The 24,690-nt window shown below is 40.1% G+C and overlaps 1 protein-coding gene across 6 annotated transcripts in view; it reads left to right on the top strand.

Moving 5' to 3' along the window:
- The window catches only part of SHROOM2 (shroom family member 2), a 120,967-nt gene extending 96,790 nt beyond the window's left edge, over nucleotides 1-24,177 (top strand). For 5 of the 6 annotated variants that reach the window (XM_042809865.1, XM_042809867.1, XM_042809868.1 and 2 more), the window contains 5 exons: nucleotides 7,505-8,266; nucleotides 11,450-12,001; nucleotides 13,672-13,852; nucleotides 18,448-18,720; nucleotides 23,073-24,177. In XM_042809865.1, the coding sequence (XP_042665799.1) occupies nucleotides 7,505-8,266; nucleotides 11,450-12,001; nucleotides 13,672-13,852; nucleotides 18,448-18,720; nucleotides 23,073-23,339 (2,035 nt within the window). In that variant the 3' untranslated portion in view covers nucleotides 23,340-24,177. Of the gene's footprint in view, nucleotides 1-7,504; nucleotides 8,267-11,449; nucleotides 12,002-12,576; nucleotides 12,686-13,671; nucleotides 13,853-18,447; nucleotides 18,721-23,072 lie in introns of those variants that run through there. The other variant, XM_042809871.1, reaches the window with a different exon arrangement.
- The last annotated feature ends 513 nt before the right edge of the window (nucleotides 24,178-24,690 follow it).

Here is a 24,690-nt window from a genome sequence, read left to right as displayed (position 1 = left end):
TGAGTACACGCTGTGTCTTCTGTCTCTATCAGCAGAAGCTACAGTAACAAACTAGGAATGATGCAATGCTAGTGCAGGATTTTATTTTGCTTAGTGTAGATGCCTGTTGTATTGACTGATGTTTTAGGAGAACAGGGGAGAAAATGTGAGCTGATTCCAGCTAAGATGCTCTGTGTGCATGTGTCCCTGCACACGCGCTGTTTTTAGCAGCTTTTGTTTTCACAGTTGGCATAACGCACCCTGGAATTAGACAGCAGTGCCTTTCAGAAACGTTTGTTTTCTGCACCGAGCTGCAGAGCTGCTGCTCTGGCTGAGGGTGCCAAGCTCAGGGTACTTCCCGGGGAGGGGTGGTGCAGGAGCTTCCCAGCCCATCGCTTTCCTGGCAAGCTCTGAGCGCAGGCTCACCCGGAGACAGCTCCACAGCAGCGGGAGATAGTGACTGGGAGAGCAGAAGTGGATGTGACTGCTGGAAGCAAGCGGTGAGTGCAGCGCTGAGTGAAAGGTGGCTATTGAAATGGGTACATGTGCATGCTAATTAATTTCAATACCTCTTTGGCATTTTGGTCATCAGAGGTGAGCTGTGTGTTGTTCATTTTGGTGCCTGACTGAGTAACCCAGGTGACCTAGCTATTATTCACAATGTGTTTCATTTTATAGCTCCTGTTACTGCATTTTTGTTCAGCTGCAAGCAGCTGTTTTCAGTAGTAATAGAAACAAGAAAATAGCAACAGCTTATCAGAAAAAAAAAACCTAGAGGTTAAAAAAAAAATCATAAGAATGGCAACTGGAATGTAGCTTTTTTGAATAAACTAACAAAAAAATTCAATTTTTCTTTCAGCTATTTTTAACAGCAATGTGATTTCCTTGTTAGCGTTCTTTGAAAGTATTGCCTTTTGTCTCTGCAGTGGTTGCCATTTCTGTAATATGATGGCTCTGGTTATACTGTTGGGATATTCTAATGACTGAATTCAGTGTGTAAGTACAGAGCATATTAACTGGTTTGCTCATGGGAGCAGAAGTCATTTTAAATTCATGCAGGCAGACCACTGTGTGCTAGGGCAGACATGCAGTAGGTAAAGGAATGAGAAAACAGCTATAAAAACATGATTTTTTTTTTTTTAATCACTGATATTTGATGTGCTGCAAAATGGAGGAGGTGCTGTTATTTTCTGATCTAATGAAAGAATAGCATCTCTTCCTCTACCCTTTCCCACAGTATTTTTTCTTCCTGCATAGAGGCTCCTGTGCTGCATGAAAATTCTTTTTGATCACATTTGATTTATTTTTTTTTCCTGTGGACCTATGCATTGTGCTGTTATTCCTGACTGACTGGCCTACATTTTACTCATCAATGTTGTGTCTTTACATACAGGCTGCAGAATTACTGTCTGTTAAATTTAGATCTGACTTTCATGGGGAGAGAGGTAATGCTTTTAGAAAGAATGTGAAATGAAAATCCATTGTCGTGCATGTTGCCACGCAGGCAGGACACGAGCAAAATTCAGGTTGGACAGGCAGAGTGATGAGCAGGACCCGTTACATTTCTGTGATAAAGCCAGGTGATTACATAGAGGTTGTTAACTAGAATGACATTTTGTTTTATCACACTGGATGCAATATCTAAGCAATATCTACTGTGACTGAACAGATAGCTACCATCAAATGCAGATAACATTAACAGGGATTGTAAAAAGGAATTGGAAAACCAGGGTACATCATGATAAGTGGATTGTAGTGTAACAGTGGTGCGCTATGGGTTGAACTTTGTGAAATGTCTTGCTGGTTTTGTACCTTATGTTGTCTTCTGCTGTGTATCAGGGCATCTTTTTTGAGAGAGAGAAAAAAGAGCAAGAGATCAGCATTCATTATTCTTTTAATCTCAAGGCATGTTTTAAGACCTTCTGCACGGTTAGTGGCTCTGGGATGCTAGTTGCCATCATCTGTCTCCTCAAGCCAATGGCGTGAACAGCTCTCCTTCCTTGCAGTGATTTTTGTGCTCTGCCTCTTCTAGAAGTAGTTGCTGTGGTACAATCATCATCATGGTCATTGAATTACATATTTTCTAGAGGATCCTCTCTTCTGTGTATTTGTTTAAATTTTCTGTGTCGCTTCGTATTCCAAGGTCTGATTTGTTGTCTCTGGAGTTGTTTTCATATCCTCTGTGTTGTGTATAGTGCATATTCTACAGAGTCGGTCTTAATAGCAGACATGGTGCTTGTCAGAAAAATGGACCACTGGTAATAATTTCGCTTGGAACATTCAGACTGTGGTGTTGTAGTGTCACTGTCTCCTTACTATTGTTACAGCAAAACCAGTTTGAGTGTCAAAGCCTTAATGGCTGCTACTGGAGCCCCTGAAAGAAGAAGTATGTGGGACTCAGATGAGGATTTAAGTCCCTAATCTAAGTAGATATCTGCATGAAAGTGAAGTGCCTACTGTAGGTATAATCCATAGAAATCTTGAGCTTGATTCACTTGGAGAAATGCAGGTATCTGGAGAGACCTGAGCTGGCCAATTGTGTCCCACTTGGCATGGAGCTGCCAGCTCTTAGGGGGATGTATGTCTTTCAGTGATTTAAGTTTCTGAGGTATTTGGGTAACTACATCGAGCTCCTACCAATGGATTGGACAATTAGCTTGTAGAGGCTACTTTAGTGTGAGCTGAATGTCTTAGATTGCACTGACTGTATCTGTATGGATTGAAATGTGATATTACACATCTGGCTCTCAGGTAGACCCTTAATTTTTTCCTGTGCATCCAGTTCTGACTTCGTAGCATCCTTTTGCGGTCTCAGGCAGAACTGTACTGGGTAGGAGAAAGTACTTTTTATTTGCAGGCTATTGCACAAGTGCTTTCGGATCCCACTGTGCAAAGTGCTATGCAAATACACAATGAAAGCATAGTTTCAGCACATAAAGTTCACAGCTGAAAAAGCGGCATAACGGCAAAGACTGTGCCTATAAACAGGGTTTTGGCATAGGCAAAGACTGTTTCACAATTGCTGTAAGCCACATAATTATCTGTTTTGAGCCAGGTCAGTTCCTTGATCCAATTTTCTGTGGGGCTGTGAAATTTCTACTGTTAATACAATGAAGAGAGCAGGAAGACAAAATTGGAGTAGACTGTGACTGCCAGCCTCTTCAGGCAAAATATCTGCATTAAAATCAGCTTGAAAGAATTACAAAACTGTGGCCTTGAGTATGTGGGGCTTGTTGTAGAGTGAGGACTCTTAGGGAGGATTTTGTGTAGGTAGGAAGGCCTTTTTTCTAGGATAGCTTGTGGAGTTTCAGAAGGAATTTAAGGTAAATCGGAAACAGCTACTCCATTTGCTTTCTTTTGCCAGTTAAGGCACTGGAGTACACTTTGTTGCTTACATAACCGTTCTTAAGTATTATGGTTGCGCTTTTGCATGTAGTTGAGGTCTTTAACAAAACAGTCTGTTTTTAAAATGTTAGCTGATCAATTTTTGCTAAGGTTATTTAGTCTGGGATTTTCAAGTTGGACCATCTTCTAGCACTGTTCGGCTTAACTTGAAGCATTCTCAAGAAACTGTAAAGATACCTACACATCAGATACGTTGGATTGACTGGGTTGATTCCCATTTATTGAGATACAGCGTTCAGTCAGATCATTCTACATTTATGTCCTGATTTAGTCAAATCCTGAGTATGGGACAAAAGAAGGAAATAGTTCGGGGTTGTTTTTTACGGCAACCAAAAATGTTATCCATCTGATAGGTATCTGTAGTTAATGATTCATTTTGGTAATTGCTCATTGACTCCACCAGCATGCTCCTGTTAGCACGTGCATGTGTATCTTATACATTGTTGTTATATTGTTACTGAGAGGTGGCAGGGTTGAGAAGGAGGCTTGGTTGGTTTCCCTGAGAATTTCCACGGCTTTTCAGTGCTCAGTGTATATGCATGGAGCTAGCAAAGCTGAAAGGAAGCTGGGAGATAGACTTTTCCATTCAGGAAGAAAATACCAATGTCATTTTTTAAGATGTATCTTTCCACTGTCGTAGTGGGCTTCCTTGTTCTGCTGAGTGACTATAACCAATGATGGAAACATGTGAGCCACAGAGCTGAAGCAGCTGATGGATGACTGTGAGCCTCTGGAAGAGCTTGAACCCTATTCTAAACAAGGTTCTTGAAAACAAAGCAATTCCTTTTTTCTTTTTAGTTGGAAGCACTTTTGTTCTACCTCCACCCCAGTTTAGATATATGAAAGCTCCTGCACTTAATTACCTCGGGCACTTGCATACCTTAAATACCCAAAGCAGGTACAGTAGGGAATGTTTGTGTTAGCCCTCTGTGTTGGATTCGCTTTTCCCGAATACCACGGAGTATCCTCAGCATAAATCTGTTGATTATACTTCCTTTACAGTTCAAGGTAAGTGCACAGTGTGAGAAGCCTGACTATCACACCTGGAACGTCACAGCCTGCCAAGGATGAGGAACATGGCGGTAGCCATCCTGTCTTCATTGTGTTGGAAGGGCTCTGGCGCTTGGATATTGTGGCATTGTGTCGTGGGGATTGGGAAGCTTTAGGTTTGAAGATACTTTAAAGTTTTTTATTATGAGCATTTTGTTATCTGGAATGAAAACTGTAATTAAATCAGTAGTCGTGTTTTTACTGCATCTCTTGCTTTGTGATGTTTGCTTGTAGATGAGGTTGTTTCAGTGGTATGTTATCCCTGAATAATTCTGTGGGGCCTCATTTCTGAATTGGCCCTATTTTGGGCGTACTATTACATGAAGTACAGACAGATTCTGAGTGGCTCAGTGGACTTCTTTCTATTGATAATAATCTAACACCTTTGCAGGTTCTTTCCACTGTGTTCTCCTGGGGCTTGAAGCTTGTTTTCTTTTCCTCCTTTCTGAACAGTAAGCTGAAATCTTTCCAAAATAAGGTGATAAGCATGTTTTGCATGAAGATCCACCCACACTGAATGCAAACTAGCCTCAGTGTTGAATGTAGCCACCTTTTCAAAAACCCATTTTCTGTGGCACTGCATAATGCTTGATTAATTTTCTGGAAAGGGTATGAAAGCACGTATGGAATCACTTAATTTTGTCTCCACATTTGCAAGCATAGTGTATCTAAATTCATCTGTGCTGTGACTCCTTATTTCCTTGTACTTTATTTCTGTAAGGTGACAGGATTACCAAAGCATTCATTCCTTGTGAGCCAGGGTAACAGTAAACAAATTTTGCTACTTGCTTTGGGTTTGTAAAAGTGTCAGATTAGTGGTGTGCTCCTGTTTGTTTCCACCAGCACACCCACTTCTGATGTGCATGTTAAACTCAGCGTGTACTTTACAGACTGGCAAGGTAGTGCATGTCATTTGTCTGCAACATTTTGTGCCATGCCCATGATTTTTATGTGCACCTAAGTGCAGCTATTATACTGTGTAATAATATGGTTTATGTATGTGAAGATGAATAGGGAGGCATGATTTTTTTTTTGGCACAGGTTAACTAGAAGAAAATTATGCTGTGCATAGGTTATCAAGACAAGGAAGAATGCTGATTTAAACACAGTGTTTCATACTTAAGGCCTGAAGACTTCATTTGGTAAATATTTCCATTAAAATTAGGGGAACCATTTACAGGCCAGTTCTGCTTACATTGAGCACTCTAGGGAAAACCAGCTGACTCCAGGGATGCCACATAACCAAATCTGAATAGCAGTGGCCAGGCTTGGGCCTTGGTCTTTCTGGCCTTAAAACATTTTATTTAACAACACTATCCTTAGTCTGACGTTAAAATGAGAGTCAATAAATACTGTCTTTATAAAATAGGATTGACTCAGAATTTGTCAGACAACTTGAAGTTTTCTGAACCAGCTGCACTTAGTTAAGAGCAATATGAGGAGATGTCACTTGAAACAATATTCATCTCTTAATTCATGTTAAATCAAAAATGTACATGTTGAAATTAAATTTAAAAATTTTACACCACATGAGAGAGAATTTGGAAGTAAATTGAGAAAAAGCCATCTCTCTTAGAAGGGCAGCACTGTTTTGTTACTGACGCATAAAAATCCATATGAATTATGATTTTTAAAAATCCTATCCCATCAGGCAGCTTAATGAAAACGTCCAGGTTTGGTTTTTTTTAGAACTGTTCACATAAGTGCTAAAACATCACAGATCCAAGGACTAAACAGAATCATTTTGAATGTAATTTGATCATACAGGTGTGAAAAATAAAACTTTCAATTTGTTGTCTTTTTGTAAAACGTCTTGGTTTGTTTCTTTGTTTATTTTTTGAATTTAATTAAAATAGTAACACAGTGTTTAATTCTCCTTTTCTTTTTGTCTTGAATTCATGATGTCTCTAACCTGTTACTTGTTTGGTCTTCTCTTGTCTCAAATATAATTTTCATACATACTGATGTTAACCACCTACATAGTTGCATTCAAAACTGGTATGGTAAGCTTAGTAACTTGCTTATATTGAAAATTGTAGTTAACCTTACTTTACAAATACGCTGGGAAAGATGAGTCTTTCACTGTCTCCTCAAAGGACAGCTTGAGCAGTGCTCATCTAAAGGATGGACCCATCAAAATGCAGAGCCCAGAGCTGTCAGTAGCACAAGCCATTAGTAGTTCTCTGAAGCTTTTTACTTTTCTAAGCAGCTTCTTTTCTAATCTCTTAGTGTCTCCTCAGCCTCTTTAGCAGAGAGCAAACCTGACTCCTTTCAGGGCTCCAGAGGTACTTTATTTTTTTCTTTCTTTCTTTCTCAATCTGTCTCTATCTGGCGAAGAAAAATGAACTACATATCTTGTGACAGAGCACAAGCCTGGAGCAGCTAATGCCTGTTTCCTGACTACACAAACAGACAGTACACAATTGGAATAAAATAAAAAATATTACTGTGCAGAATAAGGCCATTTTGGCCACTATTTGTCATTTATGCTGGCGTTTAGCTTCCGCAAACATTTCGTTTGCACTTTTACCTCATTTTTCTCCAGTTATGCATATCTATATACAGTACAAAAATTCAACCTCAAAAGTTTATAATTAAATTTCAGTGTTCAGATTTTATTTAAAGTGACATCAAAATATTAATTTTGCATGTACAGAAGAAACACATTTTCTGCATTTCGTTGGTGACTCTGGAAGAGAAGTGGAATTACATTTTAGAACAGAAATGGAAGAAAACATTTGCAAGTTTGGCTGTGCCACATACATTTGTGCTTCAGCTTTGCTATGCATTTAGCTCTGCCATGTATACTGCAGTGCCTCAGGTTAACTCAAGGTTGTGTCGCACCCTGTGATGCTACATACCCTAATTTAGCATGACATTATGCTTTGACTCATCATGTTAGATTAAGTACACAGAGAATGTTTTTGAGCCGTATACTTACTCTGAATTGCAGGAGTTAATATTAAATGTTTGCTGTGATCTCGGTATTCAAGCTTTTAGGCTTCCTAGATCGTCTGTGGCCTCACAGAAATAAAACAGCAGCATGCTAATGATGTTTTCTTCTCCCTAGGCAAGCTGATATCGGGGCCCTAAGAGAAAACCCACGGGAAAAAAGGGATCAGCTGGGCCAGAATATAGGCCACAAGTGGAAGGCATCTGTCAGACCTTTGCATGCGAGAGAGCCGACGGTTCTGTCTCACGAGAGCCGCGGGAGATCTGGGACGTTGCCTAGTGATTACAGATACTCTCAGGAAAACGTGAATGAGAAGAGCAAGGACTGCAGTTTGCCTCATCTTGCGTGTTCTGAGCCACAGTCCTTGAACGAGAACCACTCCTATCTGTCCCAGGGCACCAGAGAGGAAAGTCACAGAACAGAGCCAGCACTGCTCAACAAGAAACGTGGACCTGCTCCTCAGAGGCCTCCACCACCTAAAAGAGATAAATACAGGCGACCAGATCATTCTGCACCATCGCTTGGTGCCTCTTCTGAATCCTTGCTGGCAGCACCCAGCCACCCCTTTCCGTCCTCTTCCCCCAGCTCTGCTGAAGTGTTTACAAGTCACTCATCTCTCTGTCAGAGTCCCGTAGTTTTCAATGGAAAACTAAAGAGTGATAATCCACAGGAACTTCTGCAGGCATCATCCACAGAGAATGTTTGTCAGCACTTAGAAGAAAAAACGCACCTTAAGTCCGAATCTGTGTTAACTTCCAGCAAGTATCGGTACCTTCAGAAACCTGACATGGAGACATCAAGGTCCCCTTCTCCTCAGTTTGCACCACAGAAGCTTACTGATAAACCTCCTGTGTCTGTACAGGATGACAACCCAGCCAGGTACTAGCCCTAATTCTTTAATAATTTTAATGCCCTTTTGCCCACTTAGGCATTATTAATGGTTGACTGTTCTATTTCTTCAGTAAAAGCACATCCTTGGGTTCATTAAGCATAAAAATTTCCAGTATATCCTAAAAAGGCCTAAAACTTCTGTGAAATTCCACTAAAATCCATCAGCTGGTCTGGGGTTTCTTTTAGTTGACTGATGCTTAATAATGAGGGATGCTGCTCAGAATTAAAGCTGGTAGGTAGTAGAGAACAGAAAGTTAGATTCTAATGGATTTTCCAGTGTCTGGGTAGAATCAGAATGTTTGCTGACCGTTGTCATTTCCTCTACCTCAGGCTCCGTGTGAATACAAATCAGTTTAGGGACAAAGCAGATATGGGAAGGGGAACTGTAATCCTTTGTGAGAACATCTGGTAAGGTGTACTGTGAGATTATGACTATTTTCATGTTCCTTTTACAACGAAATTTGGCATTTCAGGTAGTCTGTTGAGGGGACTGCAGTGCTATTCATAGTGAAGTGGGCTGAAGGTTCTGCAAGAGAATGTCAGTCTAGATAAACTCAGGATTAGACAAGCCAGCTGAAATTAATTGATTTCTGTGATTGTCGTATGTTGCTCATATCATAAAAGGTTATTCTCCTGCCACATAGCAAACTTGTCCAGAAGCTCAAGAATGTTAGTTTTCATTATTCTTTCAGCATTATAATTCATGGTTAAAGAATGAAAATAAAAATCCACACTATCTGAATGCTGAGATGGTTTCTCTGTGCTAAAGCAGTTGAACTGCTTTTCTTTACTGTAGTGCAGGTGATTAAATAGACTCAATCATCCTGTTTTCCGATGCCTTATGACATGGAAAGCATAAACCATTTTTTCTCTCTGTGGATGTTAAGCATGCCTTGACAGTTTCCCTCTTTAAAAAGGAGGTAGGAATGAAATTTCTCCCTGCAGTATTTTTTAAGACAGAGAAAGAATACAGTATCCTAAGCAAAGTGCAGGGTGTTGTGTGGTCTCTAGCACCTGTCTGCTAAGGGAGGTGACAGTAGTGACTTCTGTAAGGTACTGTTTTGGGAATAGATACAAAAGATGTACCAAAAAAAAAAGCTGCTTGTATGTGGCCTTCCTTTTCACTGAGCTTTAATGCTGAAATGCACACTGATGTATGCTAAATTACATGCCCGTATCTGAATGATGTTTTGAAAGTGCTTAACTTAAAGTGCTGAAGTATATTTTTCATTGACATTTTAAGATCTTAAAATCTGTGCTCAGCTGCTAATTACATTACTTAATAAAACAGGTGTTAATGTCAGATATATATACAATCTTATGCTGTCCTGAGAGAAAAGTCCTTACAGTCCCAAAAGAGATGCAGATCATTTTAGGTAAAGAATTGCCATCAACTAATCTAATTTCTCCCAATTGCTCCTCCCACGCTTATGCACAGATTTTATAATTCCTACAAGTTCAAAATATGTTCCTCTTGGAGTCTTGTTGGATCTGAAAGGTGTAGGCTTTATTTAAAAAAATAAAATTAAATTAAAAGGCAGGGGATGACTTGACATGGTTCAGTTAAGAACATTTTCACCAGATTGCATGAAGAGAGCAATTATACTTACAGGGAGGTCAGACTGAAAAGCAGAGACGTGAGCAAGCTCTTGAAAATAACAGTCATCCTGAATGCAAAAGCCCTTGTCTGATGGCAGTGGAGGAGCCAGGGCAAAAGGGTGTGCAAAGGAGGACTGCACATTTAAGGAAGTGTTCTTTTGGCTGTGTCAGAACATTAATAGTAAATGATATCCTGTGCCTGCACTGCTATCACTGCTGTACTGCACTGTCTTATACAAGCTTGCTTGGAAACCTGTGAGAATTGTTTAGTGTTCAACACGGGATAGAAAATCTGCCCCAAATGTGTGCAAAACCATGCATCCAAAGCACTTGAGGAAAACAAATGTCTACTGGGAGGCTATTTGAAAGCAAATACACTTTTAAAATATAAGATGCTTCTTCTGGAAAAGACAAAGTCAGATAGATTTTTCTGTTCTTTGCAAAAGAAAAATACAGCATGGAAAAGTATAAGTTTATATTTAAGAAAAGTGACACACCCATGTTTAGAGGAAACAAGCTGTAGTATGTCTTGGTCACTTATATGGAAGGCAGCAAGCAAGCAAGCAAGCCAGATGAAACTAGATATTTTAGCTAGTAGGCAATGTTCCTTTACTTGCTGTAGGGCTTCCAAACCCACATTATGAGAATAATTTTAAACTTTCTGCAAACTCAAAACCACCAAACTAGACTGTAGTTTCTTATATGGTTTACATACAGTACAAATGTTTTAGTAATGTTATTTAACATGTTACTGTCCAGTTTAAAATATTAGCCACCTCTTTAAGTAGCTTTCTTTCTTGAATGTCCAAGGTGGCCCTTTGTACTACACGGTACGTGATTTTGGCTGTAAGCTTCCTTTAAAAGGAATATGCAGAATTGTGTATGTTATCCTTTAGTGCGGCTGATTTTAATCCTGTAGGTAAAAAATTAGGATGCAGCTGTAGGATCTAATTACTAAATTTCTGTATCTCTTAGGAAACTATACAAATTTTTAATCACGTAATTATGTTTTGAACAATTTCTGAGTTTTTAGTGTGCGACTGTTGCAGCTCAGGAAAGGCATAGCGTGCAGGATGCTTCCATTTGATCTGCTGTCTTTTCCATTGGAAGAGCTAGAAATTGATGTGAGAGCAGCAGAAACTACCCAGACAGCTAAATAAGCTGTCATGCCAAAAGCTGAAGCAGCTGTTAAGTCTGCAAGAAGCCAATGAGTTTGAGCTCGAGGCATGTTGCCTTCTGAATGTGTGGCAGCAAAGGATTGTTCAGCAGCACCATTTGAAAACTAGGGCCTGAGGCTGGACCCTTGTGCTCACAAAAATGAACAGAAGTCCTGTTCAGTGAGTATCGTGCCAAGCTGATATTAGAATTACTTACAAATGAACTAATGCTATTAAGAATGTGTAGGCAAAAAAGGAAAACACGCAATTTTAGGGTTTGAGATGCGGTACAAGGAATGTTCTGTTACTTAGATCTTTCCTTTGCCTATTTTTATATTCGGGCTTCCCCTGATTTGTAGGTAAGAACTAAAATATAAGGTTCTTGAGTTTCTCATTAATTTTCCTCATTTTCTAGAATTGAAAGAGTTATAGACAACAATACTACAGTGAAAATGGTTCCCATCAAGATAGTTCATTCAGAGAGCAGTGCAGAAAAGGAGAGCCGGCAAAGTCTTGTGAGTACAATGGAACCACCTGCTTTACCCAGCGGCTTGGAAAAGGACCAAATTAAAACACTCAGCACTTCTGAGCAATCCTATTCACGATTCTGTGCTTACACCAGGCAAGGTGTAGAGCCAGAGCCAGAAACCAAAACCAAACCAACTGACCCTCAACCAGCTGAAGAACCTGGGAATAACTTGAAGGATGGCAGTGCTACTGTGCCAGCAGTCAGCTATGTAAAGGCCAAAGAGAAGACCTTGGAAGACTGGAAATCAGAGGAACTAGCTAGAGAGATTGTGGGAAGAGATAAATCTCTAGCAGACATTCTGGATCCTAATGTGAAAATAAAAACAGCGATGGATCTGATGGTTGGAATATTCCCAAAAGATGAACACCTCCTGGAAGAAGCTCAGCAGCGCAGGAAGCTCCTTCCAAAAGTTCCTTCTCCAAAAATTTCAGAAGAGAAGTGAGTATCACTTTCTGTAGGCCAGTAGTTCCTTGCAAGCTGCTGTCCATGGTGCATCAGTTTTCCCGGAGGGATGAAGAACTCCCTGTTTAACCTTGCAACTTTTATAAGAGTTTTCCACTAGAATAGCAATCAAGAATGAATATAATTAATTTCAGAAAAAGAAGTGACAAGCTGACACTTGGCTGAAAACTATTCGTGTGACAATTTAAATAATAATTTATTTCTTCCTTGTCATAGTAGTTAGATATTTTACCAAGATTATCCAGTTTGGTAACTTGATAGAAAGAAGATCAATATTTTAGTAATTATTATGTGATGAAAACTTACAAAGACAACTAAAAGATGTAAAATTCCATAGAAAGACGTTTATGTTCTATGGGTCTTTTGTTTTTCTGAACTGAGTTATCAAATTAAGTTGTAGCTTAGTTGAAAAGTTCATGTGTAGTTGCACAACCAAAAAGCTTCAACCATATTATCTATCCTACATTTGGCAGCCTGAAGAGATACCTGACTGAAGTCTTTGCATGGTTTATTAAAACAGAGCTTTACATTTCATGACATCATATTGGCAGGAAGAGTCAATCTGCCTGGGGGTAGGATGGCCCTATAGAGTGCCTAGAGACAGTCTGGATAGCTGGGCTGAGGCTGATGGGATGAAGTTCAACAAGACCAATTGCTGGGTCCTGCACTTTGGCCACAACAACCCCAGGTAATGCTATGGGCTTGGGGCAGAGTGGCTGAAAGACTGTGTAGAGGAAATGGACCTGGGAGTTGACGCACAGCTGCACATGAGCCAACAGTGTGCCCAGATGGCCAAGAAGGCCAATGGCATCCTGGCTTGAATCAAAATAGTGCTGCCAGCTGAGCAGGGAAGTGATCATCTCTTTGTACTCAGTCACAGTGAGGCTGCACCTTAAGTACCGTGTTCAGTTTTGGGGCCCTCAATACAAGAAAGACATTGAGGCTTTGGAGCATGTCCAGAGAAGGGCAATGAAGCTGTGTGAGGGGTCTGGAGTACAACTCTTATGGGCTGAGGGAAGTGGAGTTATTTAGTCTGTAGAGGAGGAGGCTCAGAGGAGACCTTTACCACTCTCTACAGCTACCTGAAGGGAGGTTGTGGCAAGGTGGTGGTTGACCTTCTCCCATGTAATTCGTGATAGGACGAGAGAGAATGGCCTCAAGTTGCGCCAGGTGAGATTCAGGTTGGATGTTAGGAAATACTTCTCTGAAGGAGTGGTCAGGTGCTGGCATGGGCTGCCTGGGGTGGAGTCACAAACCATGGAGGTGTTGAAGAAATGTTGTGCTGAGAGACATGGTTTGAGGGAACTGTTGGTGATATGTGGACAGTTGGATTGGATGATCTTAGAGGTCTTTTCTAACCTTGGTGATTCTGTGTTTCTATGAATTCCATTTGAAATGTCTTAGTTCCATTTCCTTCATCATAATGGTGAAAGCTCTTCTTCGTGACTTCAGTTTTCTTTTTTAGTGGGTGTGTGCTGACTTCATACAAATTTTATTCACAGTGTTTGTTTATCCTGGTTCCATACGTAATTGCTTTCTGATTGAGCCCTCTGCTTGTTGGTGAAATGATGGCTTGAGAATACTGTCCTTTCTTTTCAGTGATTAGGATGTCAAGGCACTAAATGAGAGTTTTGACTTTTTACCAGGAAAGAAGAGCAGAATGCACCATCTGCCATCTCCCTGACAACCAATTCTACTTACTACAGCACATCTGCACCAAAGGCTGAACTGCTGATTAAAATGAAGGACATGCAAGAGCAGCAGCAACAGCAACAGAGCGAAGATGATTCTGAAGATGAGCTGGATCATGATTTGTCAGAAAAGAAGGTAAAAGACATTTCTGAATGGTTAACGTGATGCTCTTAAAGTACATGCATTTCATTAAGCAGGAATTTGATAGCTGAAGAACTCTAAATAAAAGATCTTGCACTTGTTCAAGGCCACTTGAAAAATCAGTCTGTTTTTAGAGGAAACTGGAAGGATGGTGGAAGTGGAGAGGGAGGAGAGTAAGTGTCCAACTGAATTTAGGAATTTCACGTTAGGTGCTTTAGCAGCTTGAGACACATTTTTGAAGGGCCCAAGGGGAGACCTTTAGAGGGGTTTATTCTCAATTACTGTTTCTCATTTGGGATATTAGTTGTTTCTCTCACTTGCTGTGCAGAAAAAAAACATTAATGCTTATGTATCCCACTGTAATTAGTGGTGATTTTAGTTGCTCTACATTTTCAAAATTTAGGTCAGGGATTTCATTATGTTATGAGAGGGAAGGTGTCTCCCTTCTCCTCCCCTCCCCTCCTTTTTTTCTCATTTGTTTTTATGAGCAGCAGATCACTTTGCTCTGCGTTTCTCCTACCTCACAAAACAGAAGTAGTAGTGGTGGGAGAGAGCTAATTGTGTTGCTGGATGCCATGGAAGTTACTCATCACAAGGGAGGGAGTCTTCTCGACTCTTGTTCATCCCCACCCTCACTCCCATCCTTGGGTGTTTCTGCTCTAAGGTCAACATAGTATGCTAAGTGTGAAAATAACAATATACTGGCATTCCAGTGGTTTCAGATTGTGCTGTTCTATGTTAAAATTATCACCCTCGTCTCATTTGTAATTTGGCACAAAATATTTTAATGTAGTTCTCAGTACAGATAAGCTGGAGGAAATGGTTGGTTTGTTCAATTAAAGAGATGTATTTTAACTCTGTTTGCCTAAGCCAGTAATGCAGTGGCGATGCATTTTTTTCGCTCAAGTTAACCTCGTGTCTAATAATCAACTTCCAATTTTGTGATCCAGTCCCAAAGAAGTATCTTTGAATTAAACACTAGGAATATATTTAGTTGCTAAGACTGAGACATTCCCTAGGAGACTACCATCCCTGCCTCAGTAGCATCCAACTCCTGCATTGAATTTGGGGAGTTTTCTGTGACCACTCTTGTCTTTCCCTCCCTTTCTCTGCCCCCACCACATCACACAGCTCAGTACAGCGTGTTCTGCCAGGGCATGACATGGCTGCTGCTGGAGAGCTGCCCTTGCCCTCTTGCCAGAGACCCTGCATCCGACAGCTGTACTACTTAGACAAATTAAGGATTTCACTGCATTTGGAATAATTCATTTTTATCTGCTGCTGCATGTGATGGTCATGTTTATCTTTTAGTTTCCTTCTCATTGACTATGTAATGGAGGTGAGCTGAAGGTAAAATTAAGCCTTTCTTGAGTGCCAAACAAACAGGACATTAAACATTTGTAAGCAAAACCGTTCTTGATTTGTGTCAGTAAACAAGCAGAGTGTATTGCCCTTTATATTTTCCTCCCCCTACTCCTCAGTTTCAGTATACACCACTAGCCATATGAGAAGGGGAGTACTTCATGAAGAGCTTTTAGCAGAGCTCTCCTATCTTCTCAGTCTATACATACTGTCAAATGTTGCTGTTTACTTCTCTCCCTGCTCCTCTGCATGCAGTAGGATGTGAGCACTCAGTTCAGTGGGCTTTCAGCTTGGATCTTGTCAGAAAACATATATAACTCGTGGTAAGTGGGTCAGGGCATCTTTATTAAACAGCCAGGATATGCAACTTGGCCCAACTTAGCAGCAGGCTAACAAAGGATCATTAAGGACTTGAATGCTTTGATAGCACACTTCGTTGACTTCAGTTATTTTAGGGGAGATGCACAGCCAGAACTTCTTTCTTGATTTCCTAATTTCAGTCTTATCAGTATCTTAATTTCAGTCAACTGTAGAATGACTCCCTGCTCTGCAAACCTGAAATGTTTAGAGTTCTTTTCCTATTTTTTTTCTTTTATGAGCTGTAGTGATGGTATGACTTTGAAAAACATGCGGGAATTCCTTACACCAAAATGAAAGAACATATATTTGGGGTGATCCCTGTCATGAATGGTGCTTGTGTCTCTTGCTGAATATGAAGTATGTTTACCACAATTATAAAATCTCGAGCAGACATTGAAGACACAGCAAGACAGTTTTTAGTACTTAAAAAAATGTACATGTGGCTGAGTAGGAAGGGTCCTGTGTGCCTATAGGAAAACATCAGTACCTCCTAGAGAGTCTCGTCATTAATAGAAGAAAAACTAATTTCTTTTTTAGGCCTGAGATTTATGCGAAATGAAGCAGTGAGCTAAAGGGCGAATAATTTAGGGAAACATGCTGATCTGCACCTGAGTGAACCACCTGAGAAGCACTCTGCTCTGCTACTTTCTATGTTGCTAGTCAGATCAGCAGCAGTTACTGGGAAAAGATAGGTTTTCTTGTTTTCTTGTTCAGAACTCACAGGAGTAAATTATTCATCTGCCAGTTTTCGGATGTAGATTGGAAATCTTTTGGCTCATTGAGTATTGAGCATCATGCAGGTTTTCTGCCGGTTAGCCAAAGCATGTGGTGAGCTCACAGTCGCAGCATGCAAAGACTGCTTTACCTGGACAGGGAGCGTTCAGTGGTCATAAACCAAATCTTAAAAGATACAAGAGTCTTGAAGAGGGGTTAAATATCTTCTCACCTGCAAAAGTGTTCCATAAGAGCCTTGTTTCAGCTACTGGCAGACATGCAATTAGGATGCTTCTATGAAGATATTTTTTTCTAACTATTATTTTTTAAGAAAGGAACCTGGTAGGATTCCTGATCTGGACTGTCAGTCCTGATTGGTAAATATTGTGCACATTTACAATCTTTTTTCATTAGTGTAAGTCACAGAAAAGCTACAGAAATGAAAAATTTGAGATAATAACATCGAGTAGAATAGTATTCTGTTGTTCCGTATAATAAAACAGCAGCAGTGTATGTGCATGTCAGCTGGGGGAAATAAGAGCCTGGCACTGTGACCTACATAATCTAAATCAAACTGTGCATTTGCACTAAAAGGGGAGAGGGAAAAAAATCAAATCCTGCAGATTAATCAGTCAGTAAAGCAGGCATCTGTAGAACTGCTTACTACCTTAATCTTTTGGACACCCAGACTAACAGATAACCCAAAACCAGATTAACCTGGCCTAGTATATTAAATCAAAAGGGAGAATACCAACCCAGATAATCCATGTGTTTGAATTTCTACCTTCAAGAAAGTGTTTGATTACCTGGAGTATGATTGCCTTTGGTTAAGATGGCAGACTTCTCTTTGTTCCCAGAATGGCAATGACTGTTTCATGGCGTCTGAAAGCAATAGCTGCTACCAGTATATTTCTCTGTAATCATTAAGGCTTGCAATCAGATTTTTATTTAGAGGGGTTTCCTAAAGAAAGCAATGAGTAATTTTTTTTTTTTGTTTGTTCAAAAAAAGAAAAAAAAGAAAAAAAAGGAGTAATCTGTTCAATTTTCACTTATAAATGGCAATAATAGGTGTATGTTTAAAGAATGATATGGGGGAATTTTCATACCTGAGATTAGCTGAATACCAAATATGCATATAAGTTTAAGTTAATGGGGTATTTTTGGAGTGTGATTCATGTCACATTAGGGTAGACAACTGACTGTAAGGAGCTCCACCCCTCAGGCATATCTAAAAGCTCATGAGGATATCTGGGACAGGGCCCTCCCACCCAGATGCATGGAGGCAGCACAGGTGGAGCACAGGTCATTAAGGGAGGATGTTGGGATTCTTGGTCTGGCTCTACCGGTGACCCACCTACAACGATTGTTCCAAGCTAAGGCATGCACATTCCAGGCAGTGGGACATTATACTGGAGAAACTGACAAAACTGTAAATTAGATAGTATTTTTGGCTGGCGTAGGACAACATTAGTCAAAAATTGTGTGGTCCTCTGCGAGAGCCACTCTGCACAGGGCAGCTTTGTATGCTGTAGAACTAGATTTTGTTTCCTGTTCTGTGCCATAGGGATTACGGTTTACCTACAGAAATGCTGTATGGCATTGATAACTCTCAAGATTTTCTGAGTGAAAGGGCTGCTGTTTGGAAGGGAATGTTAATATTCTACAGAAAGGAATAAAAAGCTTAGTAGTGCCCTAGTTTTAACTGTCATGGTGAAAATACAGGATTGTTTTTCTGGTGCTGTTCTTGAAATGTAGCTCTTCAGAAAGGTACTCTAGGCACAGTATTGAGAAGAAGGATGTGCCGTACTTCATGCTGCTCCATAGTAGGCTTTGAAGACATTCAAAGGAGCAGCAGTAATGCTGACTTAAGAAAACATCTTTCATCTTTTTTTTTCCAGAAAGGTGAGTTGCTTTAACACAGGTCTCAAGCTGAGCATTATAGATGTGCATTCTGAACCTTTGAATCCAGTGACGCTATAGTTACCTTAGACATGTATTTATGTATAATGCACTCGTTGTCCAAGCCACATGGGAGTTTCACTGTATTAAAAAAGTCACATAGCAGTGCTAAATTTCTGACATGACTTTCAGAATTAGAAGCGGGGAAAAAGTGAGTTGTGCTAATAAATTCTCGTTCCCTTTATCTTCCACAGCAAGAACTTATTGACAGCATTAGCAGGAAACTGCAAGTGCTGAGGGAAGCTCGGGAGACACTCCTGGAAGACATCCAAGCAAACAATATTCTGGGGGAGGAGGTGGAGGCCATTGTGAAAGAGGTCTGCAAACCAAATGAGTTTGACAAATTCAAGATGTTTATCGGAGACCTGGACAAAGTAGTCAACCTCCTGCTGTCACTCTCAGGTCGTCTGGCCCGGGTGGAAAATGCTCTTAATAACCTGGATGAAAACACCTCTCCTGAAGAGCGGGTAAGAAAGTACAATAGTAACGTAGCCACATTTAGTGAATCTGCTAAGGTTTTTTCCTTGTATTCTTCTGAAACATAAAGGGATAATGAAAGGATAGATCTCATAAGGCCGTTACCCTTAGATTTCTTAAAACTTATCTCTTTGTTTTGCTTCTGCTTGGAATACTAAAACTACAAAAAAACTATTATAAAACTGGTGGCTTGGCAGACAAGTGGTATTTTGGGTGGCAACACAACTGGAAAAGAAGCTCCTTAGAAAAATATTAGCAAAAGAAGAAAGCTACTAATGAGAGCATAACTAATGAGATAAAAATACTGTTCCCTTTGACAGTGCAAAAGATGGGAAAAGGAGTAAGTGTGACTTTGTGTTGAAATACAGAAAGCTTTCAGATTTCTTTACGCTCCACAAGGATTGTGATTTAAAAAAAAATTGTGAGACAAAGAAGTTTCCTGTGTGCTCCAGCTTCCTCTACAATGCCTAGCAAGAAAGAACAAGTATTAAAAATAGAAAAGGGGGATAGGGAGGCACTGCAAAAAGAATTTTTCAGTACAAAACATATTTTACCCAACCAAAATAGCCTGGTAATCAAGGAGTCCAAGCAGATGTGAAAATTTCAGTAGCAGTCACGGTATTCTTACCTGTTGGACCCTACCTGTGAGCATGGTGGACCACGTAATTTAGTTTCAGATCCCAGCAGGCCTTAGCTGGGAGGCCAATATCTAGGGATACAGATATGCACTGAAGAAGAGATTTAGATGTGGGAAAATCACAGGTCAAAATGACTATAGGAGGGATTATGTGTCAAGTGAGTTTAGCCTCTACAGTTAAATGAATGTGAAGTGGGATTTGTGGCTTGTAGCTGAGAGTTGAAGTGCCAGCAGCGTTGTATCAGTGTTTTTGTCCATGTGCTGTGCATTTATGTTGTTTCCTCAGCATACTTCGCTGTCTCATCAGTAAGTGCTGCGAGTACTTGGAAGCTGTGTTTTTGCTGTTTGGCTCCAGATGCTGCCAAGCATACTTGCTTAATGGCTGTCCAGACAGACCCCTTTCTGATAGATGCAAAGGGAAGGTATTTGGCAGCTTATTAGAGGGCAGATCAAAGCTTCTGAAACTTAGAGAAATTTAATCCTCTTTTAGACAGATTTTTTCTAAATGTGGTTGCAGTTGCCTAATGGGTTCAAAGATGGGAGTGTAAGCTGGGGAAAGAGATACCAGATAATATAAGTGCATAGGAAGCACAACTTGAGAGCTGATAAAAATAACTTACTTAGCTAGATATGGAAAAAAAAAGAAGGTAAGCAGGTGGTGTGGTCAGAAGTTGTGTTTTCTGCTATCAAATGTAGACTGACAAAAATCCAAATCCCTGATATATTCCAATCCCTGTTTGCCTTCTCATGCACTTACACCATAGTTTTGCCATGGTAACATCAGATACGTGTCCAAAGTGTCAGTAAGAGATGCTTCTCAGATTATGCCCCCAGGTACTTGTGACTATAAATATAATTTGTGCAGAGGTACATATGTATATCTTTGAATTTAGGCTGGCATGCGTGGCTTCTTTTGATTATCATTTGTTATTTTGTAGCTCACATGATTATATTTGGTGTATTACTTATGCATCACGTGAATAAAATACAGGGGAGATTACTTCCATCCTGGGATCATATCCCTAGTGATCACTGGGTTTTGGGTTTTGTTTTAGCTGATACTGTCTATTAAACATTTCTCTAGGAAACTCATGTTCCAGGAACCAGCCAACAGTTCAGTGAGCTTGTAAATAAGCAGTACCAGCAAGCAAATGATTGCTGTTGAATTAATATTCTTTCCACTAGATGGTCTGTTGTAGGTCTCTTTTGCTATGAGAAGCAGTATCAGGTGTTTCAACTTTTGCTTCTGGAAGTGATTTAATCTGAAATAGCTACCAGCCCCCTTCATTCTACACAACTAGACCAGTGTCTTCCCATTACTTTCCTTATCAACCAAGGTCAGAGCATAGTGAGAACCCTGAAGCACTGAATGAGCGGTTCACGGATTTGATCAGGTGTGTAGGCTCACGAGACTTGTTATTGCTAGACTAAGGACAGGTGACAAGGGTAGCAGTTTAGGAAATGGATGTTGGGAAGCCACAGAGGTGGAAGAAGTCCCTTTTCATATGGCTGTGGTTCAAAACAGCAATAACTGAGAAAGGCTCTCAATAGGAAGAGCCAAAAATAGTTCCATCAGAGCAGCTTTAGATAATCCTTTGTATGGATGGAGCCTCAAATCAATGCTAACTGAAAAAAAAAAGCTTTCTGCACTCTGCTTTGCTCTAATCAGTTGAGGTCCATCAGATGGTGCAGCCTCTAACCCATCTGACAGTGTGGTATGTCCAAGCAGTTATGCCTGTAGGCCTGATGAACCATTTGACCTTACTCAGAGTCTGCTCAGGAATGGCATCTTGAGCCTACCACTGTTTCACTTTACCCTTCAAAACAAGCTTTCTGGTGTCAGTCATCTTAGACAGTGGTGAAATCAAATTTGAGACATGTCTCCGTTTGCCTTGTGCCTTTCTGCATCCCCTTATTTGAGTCATGTGACAGGCATGGTAAGAAGAAATGGTACAATTTAAATCTCAGGATTTTTTGAAAGAACTAAACATCTCACCACAGAACTAGGCACGTTGCTGTGCAGCTGGGCTACAGCTGGTTGATATATGACCTCTTGTGTTCATCAAATCCTGATTCTCCTGCTGCTTCTGCATGTGTACATAAATAGCAGAGGTATTCTGCCCCCCAGTCTGGGCTTGGCTGCTAGTGAATTTTGGAGAGGAGTCTTTCCATCTCTTTGCAGCAGATAGCTCTGCTTGCAAATTACTTGAAATAGTTTGGTTTTTGTTTTTATTTTCCCTGGCATGCACTCAAAGGCAGACTGAACTGGCTGATGGTGTATAATTTCTGTCCATATTTTTCAGTGGGTATCTTGAACCTTGAGCTAATCTAATCTGTGTATTTTCAGTGTACTAATAGCTGAAGTCTTAGAGTTTCACCTTCTAAGCACTGAGTGGTCTGTACAAGAAGAGACATCACTGGACATGTGTGCAGCTGACACACATCTGTTACAGCTCACTGTTGTGCATCCCTCTTTGTCTCATACTTCTGCCTTGAAAGGACAATTTCTGTAGTCTACAAAAGCAATTTCTGTAAATCCTTTAGGCTGTGTTCTTTAGTGTGTGAAGTCCAAGTGAAAAAAAAAAAAAATTGTTAAATTTACTTGAACAGCTTCACAAAAGCAGATCATGCTTTATTATAAAACATAGATCTCAAAGAAAATGTTGAAGCAAAGCTAAAAATTACAGCACTGTACTTCTTAGCAGCACTTTCTGACTAGGTTGAGAAGTCTGTACTGGAATTCCTGACATCTAGTAGGCCAGTTGCACTCATCAGTGCTGGAAAAATACAACCATTTCTAGGCAGGCATCTGAACGAGGTTAGATTAACAATGCTCTTATTTCACTCCATGTACTGCTGAAGGAGTAGCAGAGCTGAGTGATTCAGGCATGGCTGCCTACTAGGAGGAGACAGGAAGAGACCAGTCAGATGAACCTTACCTTTCTTATACATATTTGTGTGTGGTTCTCTATTCAACCTCTTTTTTTCCTAGTTTGTACCTTTTGTGGGTTAGTTCTCAAATTGTAGGAGCTTCTACTTGGCCAGAATAAACCTTAGGGCAAAACAGACATCTGTGGCACAGCAATCCTCTTCTGTTGTAGTTGAGAGGCACTGATTATAAGTGAGGGCATGAAGCAGAAAGTGTGCAGCCCTTTTGAGAAGATGATGCTTTTTAACAACAGCAAACCTTTATTTGCTTTTGTCATTTTTCCCCAGCTCTCACTGTTGATCATTTCTCAAGACCACACATTTTCACATCTCACAGGAGAGTTGTGCAGAGTGAAGCAGAACTGCCAAGTTGTGCAAGAATAAATCACTCCATTAATTAGAATGCTTCTGTGTTCCCTAACCACAGTTATTACAGTGTAGAAGTTCAGTGCTGTGTATTGAAGATGTAGATGAGTTAAATCTCATTTTGGAGAGCTTAGACAACTATTTCAAACTACTAAGTAGTAAAGTAGTCTTTAAAGTTTGTGCTGCTAAGGCCAATTAAAAGTCCTGGTGCATCTTTCACTGACTGAGTCTTATCCCTGTCTATTAATATGTTCTATTGGAATAAACTTTAAGGAGCAATCTTATTCCACCTCTCCATGATTTTAGAAAAATCTTTGTCTTTGCAATTAAAACAGACGACTTAGACACTGAAGCTGTTGTCTCGAGCTGGTGAACCCACTGCATTTTTAACTGTTCTTCTTCTCTCCTAAGCGGACGTTGGTAGAGAAGCAGAAGCTGCTGACCCAGCAACATGAAGATGCAAAAGAGCTGAAGGAGAACCTGGATCGCCGAGAGCGCATTGTCTTTGACATTTTGGCAAACTACTTGAGTGAGGAGAACTTAGCAGACTATGAGCACTTTGTAAAAATGAAGTCGGCCCTCATCATTGAGCAGCGAGAGCTTGAGGACAAGATCAAGCTGGGGGAAGAGCAGCTCAAATGTCTGACCGACAGCCTCCAACCTGAACGGCTCAAATGAGAGGACAGAGTTTGACCCAGGATGTCAAATATGGGGAAGAAGGAAGGGATGGGGGCGTTTCCAAGTGTACACATGAATATCTTGGCTTTTCTGCGTGTCAGATAGAGAAACAAGTGCATAAGAGAAAAATAGCTTTCACAACAGCAATAATCTTTCATGTTTGGGACGATGTATTTAATTTTTTAGAATACATTTTTATTGCTGGACTCCATAGCCACTTGTCATTGCTTAAGTTACAGAAAGCTCCACAGAGATGGATAGACTCTTCACCTTTCTACTCAGTAAGCTGAAAGTCTGTAGCAGTTGTGCATGCCAGCATTTTTTAGAATAGAATGTATGCTTCCTTTATGTTCAGATTCTGTACAGATTGCTGGGAAACCCAACAGTAATTTCTGAATGCACACAAGCTCTCTCTATAGTGGCTTTTTAGTATTATTTTTTTAAGACACATTAAACAGGGGAAATGTGCATCTCATAGCTAATATATTCAGATTACTGAAATGTAGTGTCACTCTGATCCTGTGGCATCAGACACTTTTTTTATAATATTGTATGTAGGATTGCACTTCCCCCTCACAGAAGTAACTCTGAAATCAGTCTCGGTTGAACAGTTCTTAAACCAGCTTGCAAATCACCTAACAGCTACCTTGCGGAAGATTTTTATTAATAATAATTAATTTCCAAGGTGTAATTTTACACCGTCTCACTGTATACACATTACCTTCTTTACTAAATTAGATCTAAGAAACAGGCTGGAAATGCTGTGCTGATTTTTTTTCCAAAACATTTCTCGTCTAAATTATTTAGAAAGCTCAGTTGTTCTTTCTTGTTCTTTCTCAGCTGTGCTTTTAATGCATGTTCTTCTCTTTCTTCTCTCCAAACTGCTACATTTTATGAAAATAAGTGTAGGCTGAAGATACTGCTTCTGTTTTGCTCTGATTACTGAACATTGTGATTTTTTTTTTTTTATAGACAGTTAAATTATACTGAAGTTGACCTATGTGATGCTGTTCTTTCTTTCTACTTTCTCAGACTACCAAATGCAATATAAACAACGTCTGCCATGTAAATACTGTGCATTACCTGGAGCAACTCTGCTTTGTAACTGTGAACATAAGTGGGTTCTGTTTGTTTGTTTGTTTCATTACACGGTGATAAATGAGAGGATGCAATTTTGCAGTATTGGATTACTGGTTATGTTTTAGTAATACTGCCACTGACTGTAAGGTATGATTTCCAGTAGCTCTAAGAAGAGCTGCTAACTTGTATTTTAGCACAGTAGTAGGTTATGTTGACTCGCTCGGATACCTACAGAGAAATTCTGTAGTGTCTGGATGTCATGTTTTAAAGA

The sequence above is a fragment of the Centrocercus urophasianus genome, unplaced genomic scaffold (assembly GCF_019232065.1).
Source record: "Centrocercus urophasianus isolate 14NV4802_14NV808 unplaced genomic scaffold, USGS_Curo_1.0 seq_12, whole genome shotgun sequence".
Classification (NCBI taxonomy): domain Eukaryota; kingdom Metazoa; phylum Chordata; class Aves; order Galliformes; family Phasianidae; genus Centrocercus; species Centrocercus urophasianus.
This window is presented reverse-complemented; position numbering and strand designations above follow the sequence as displayed.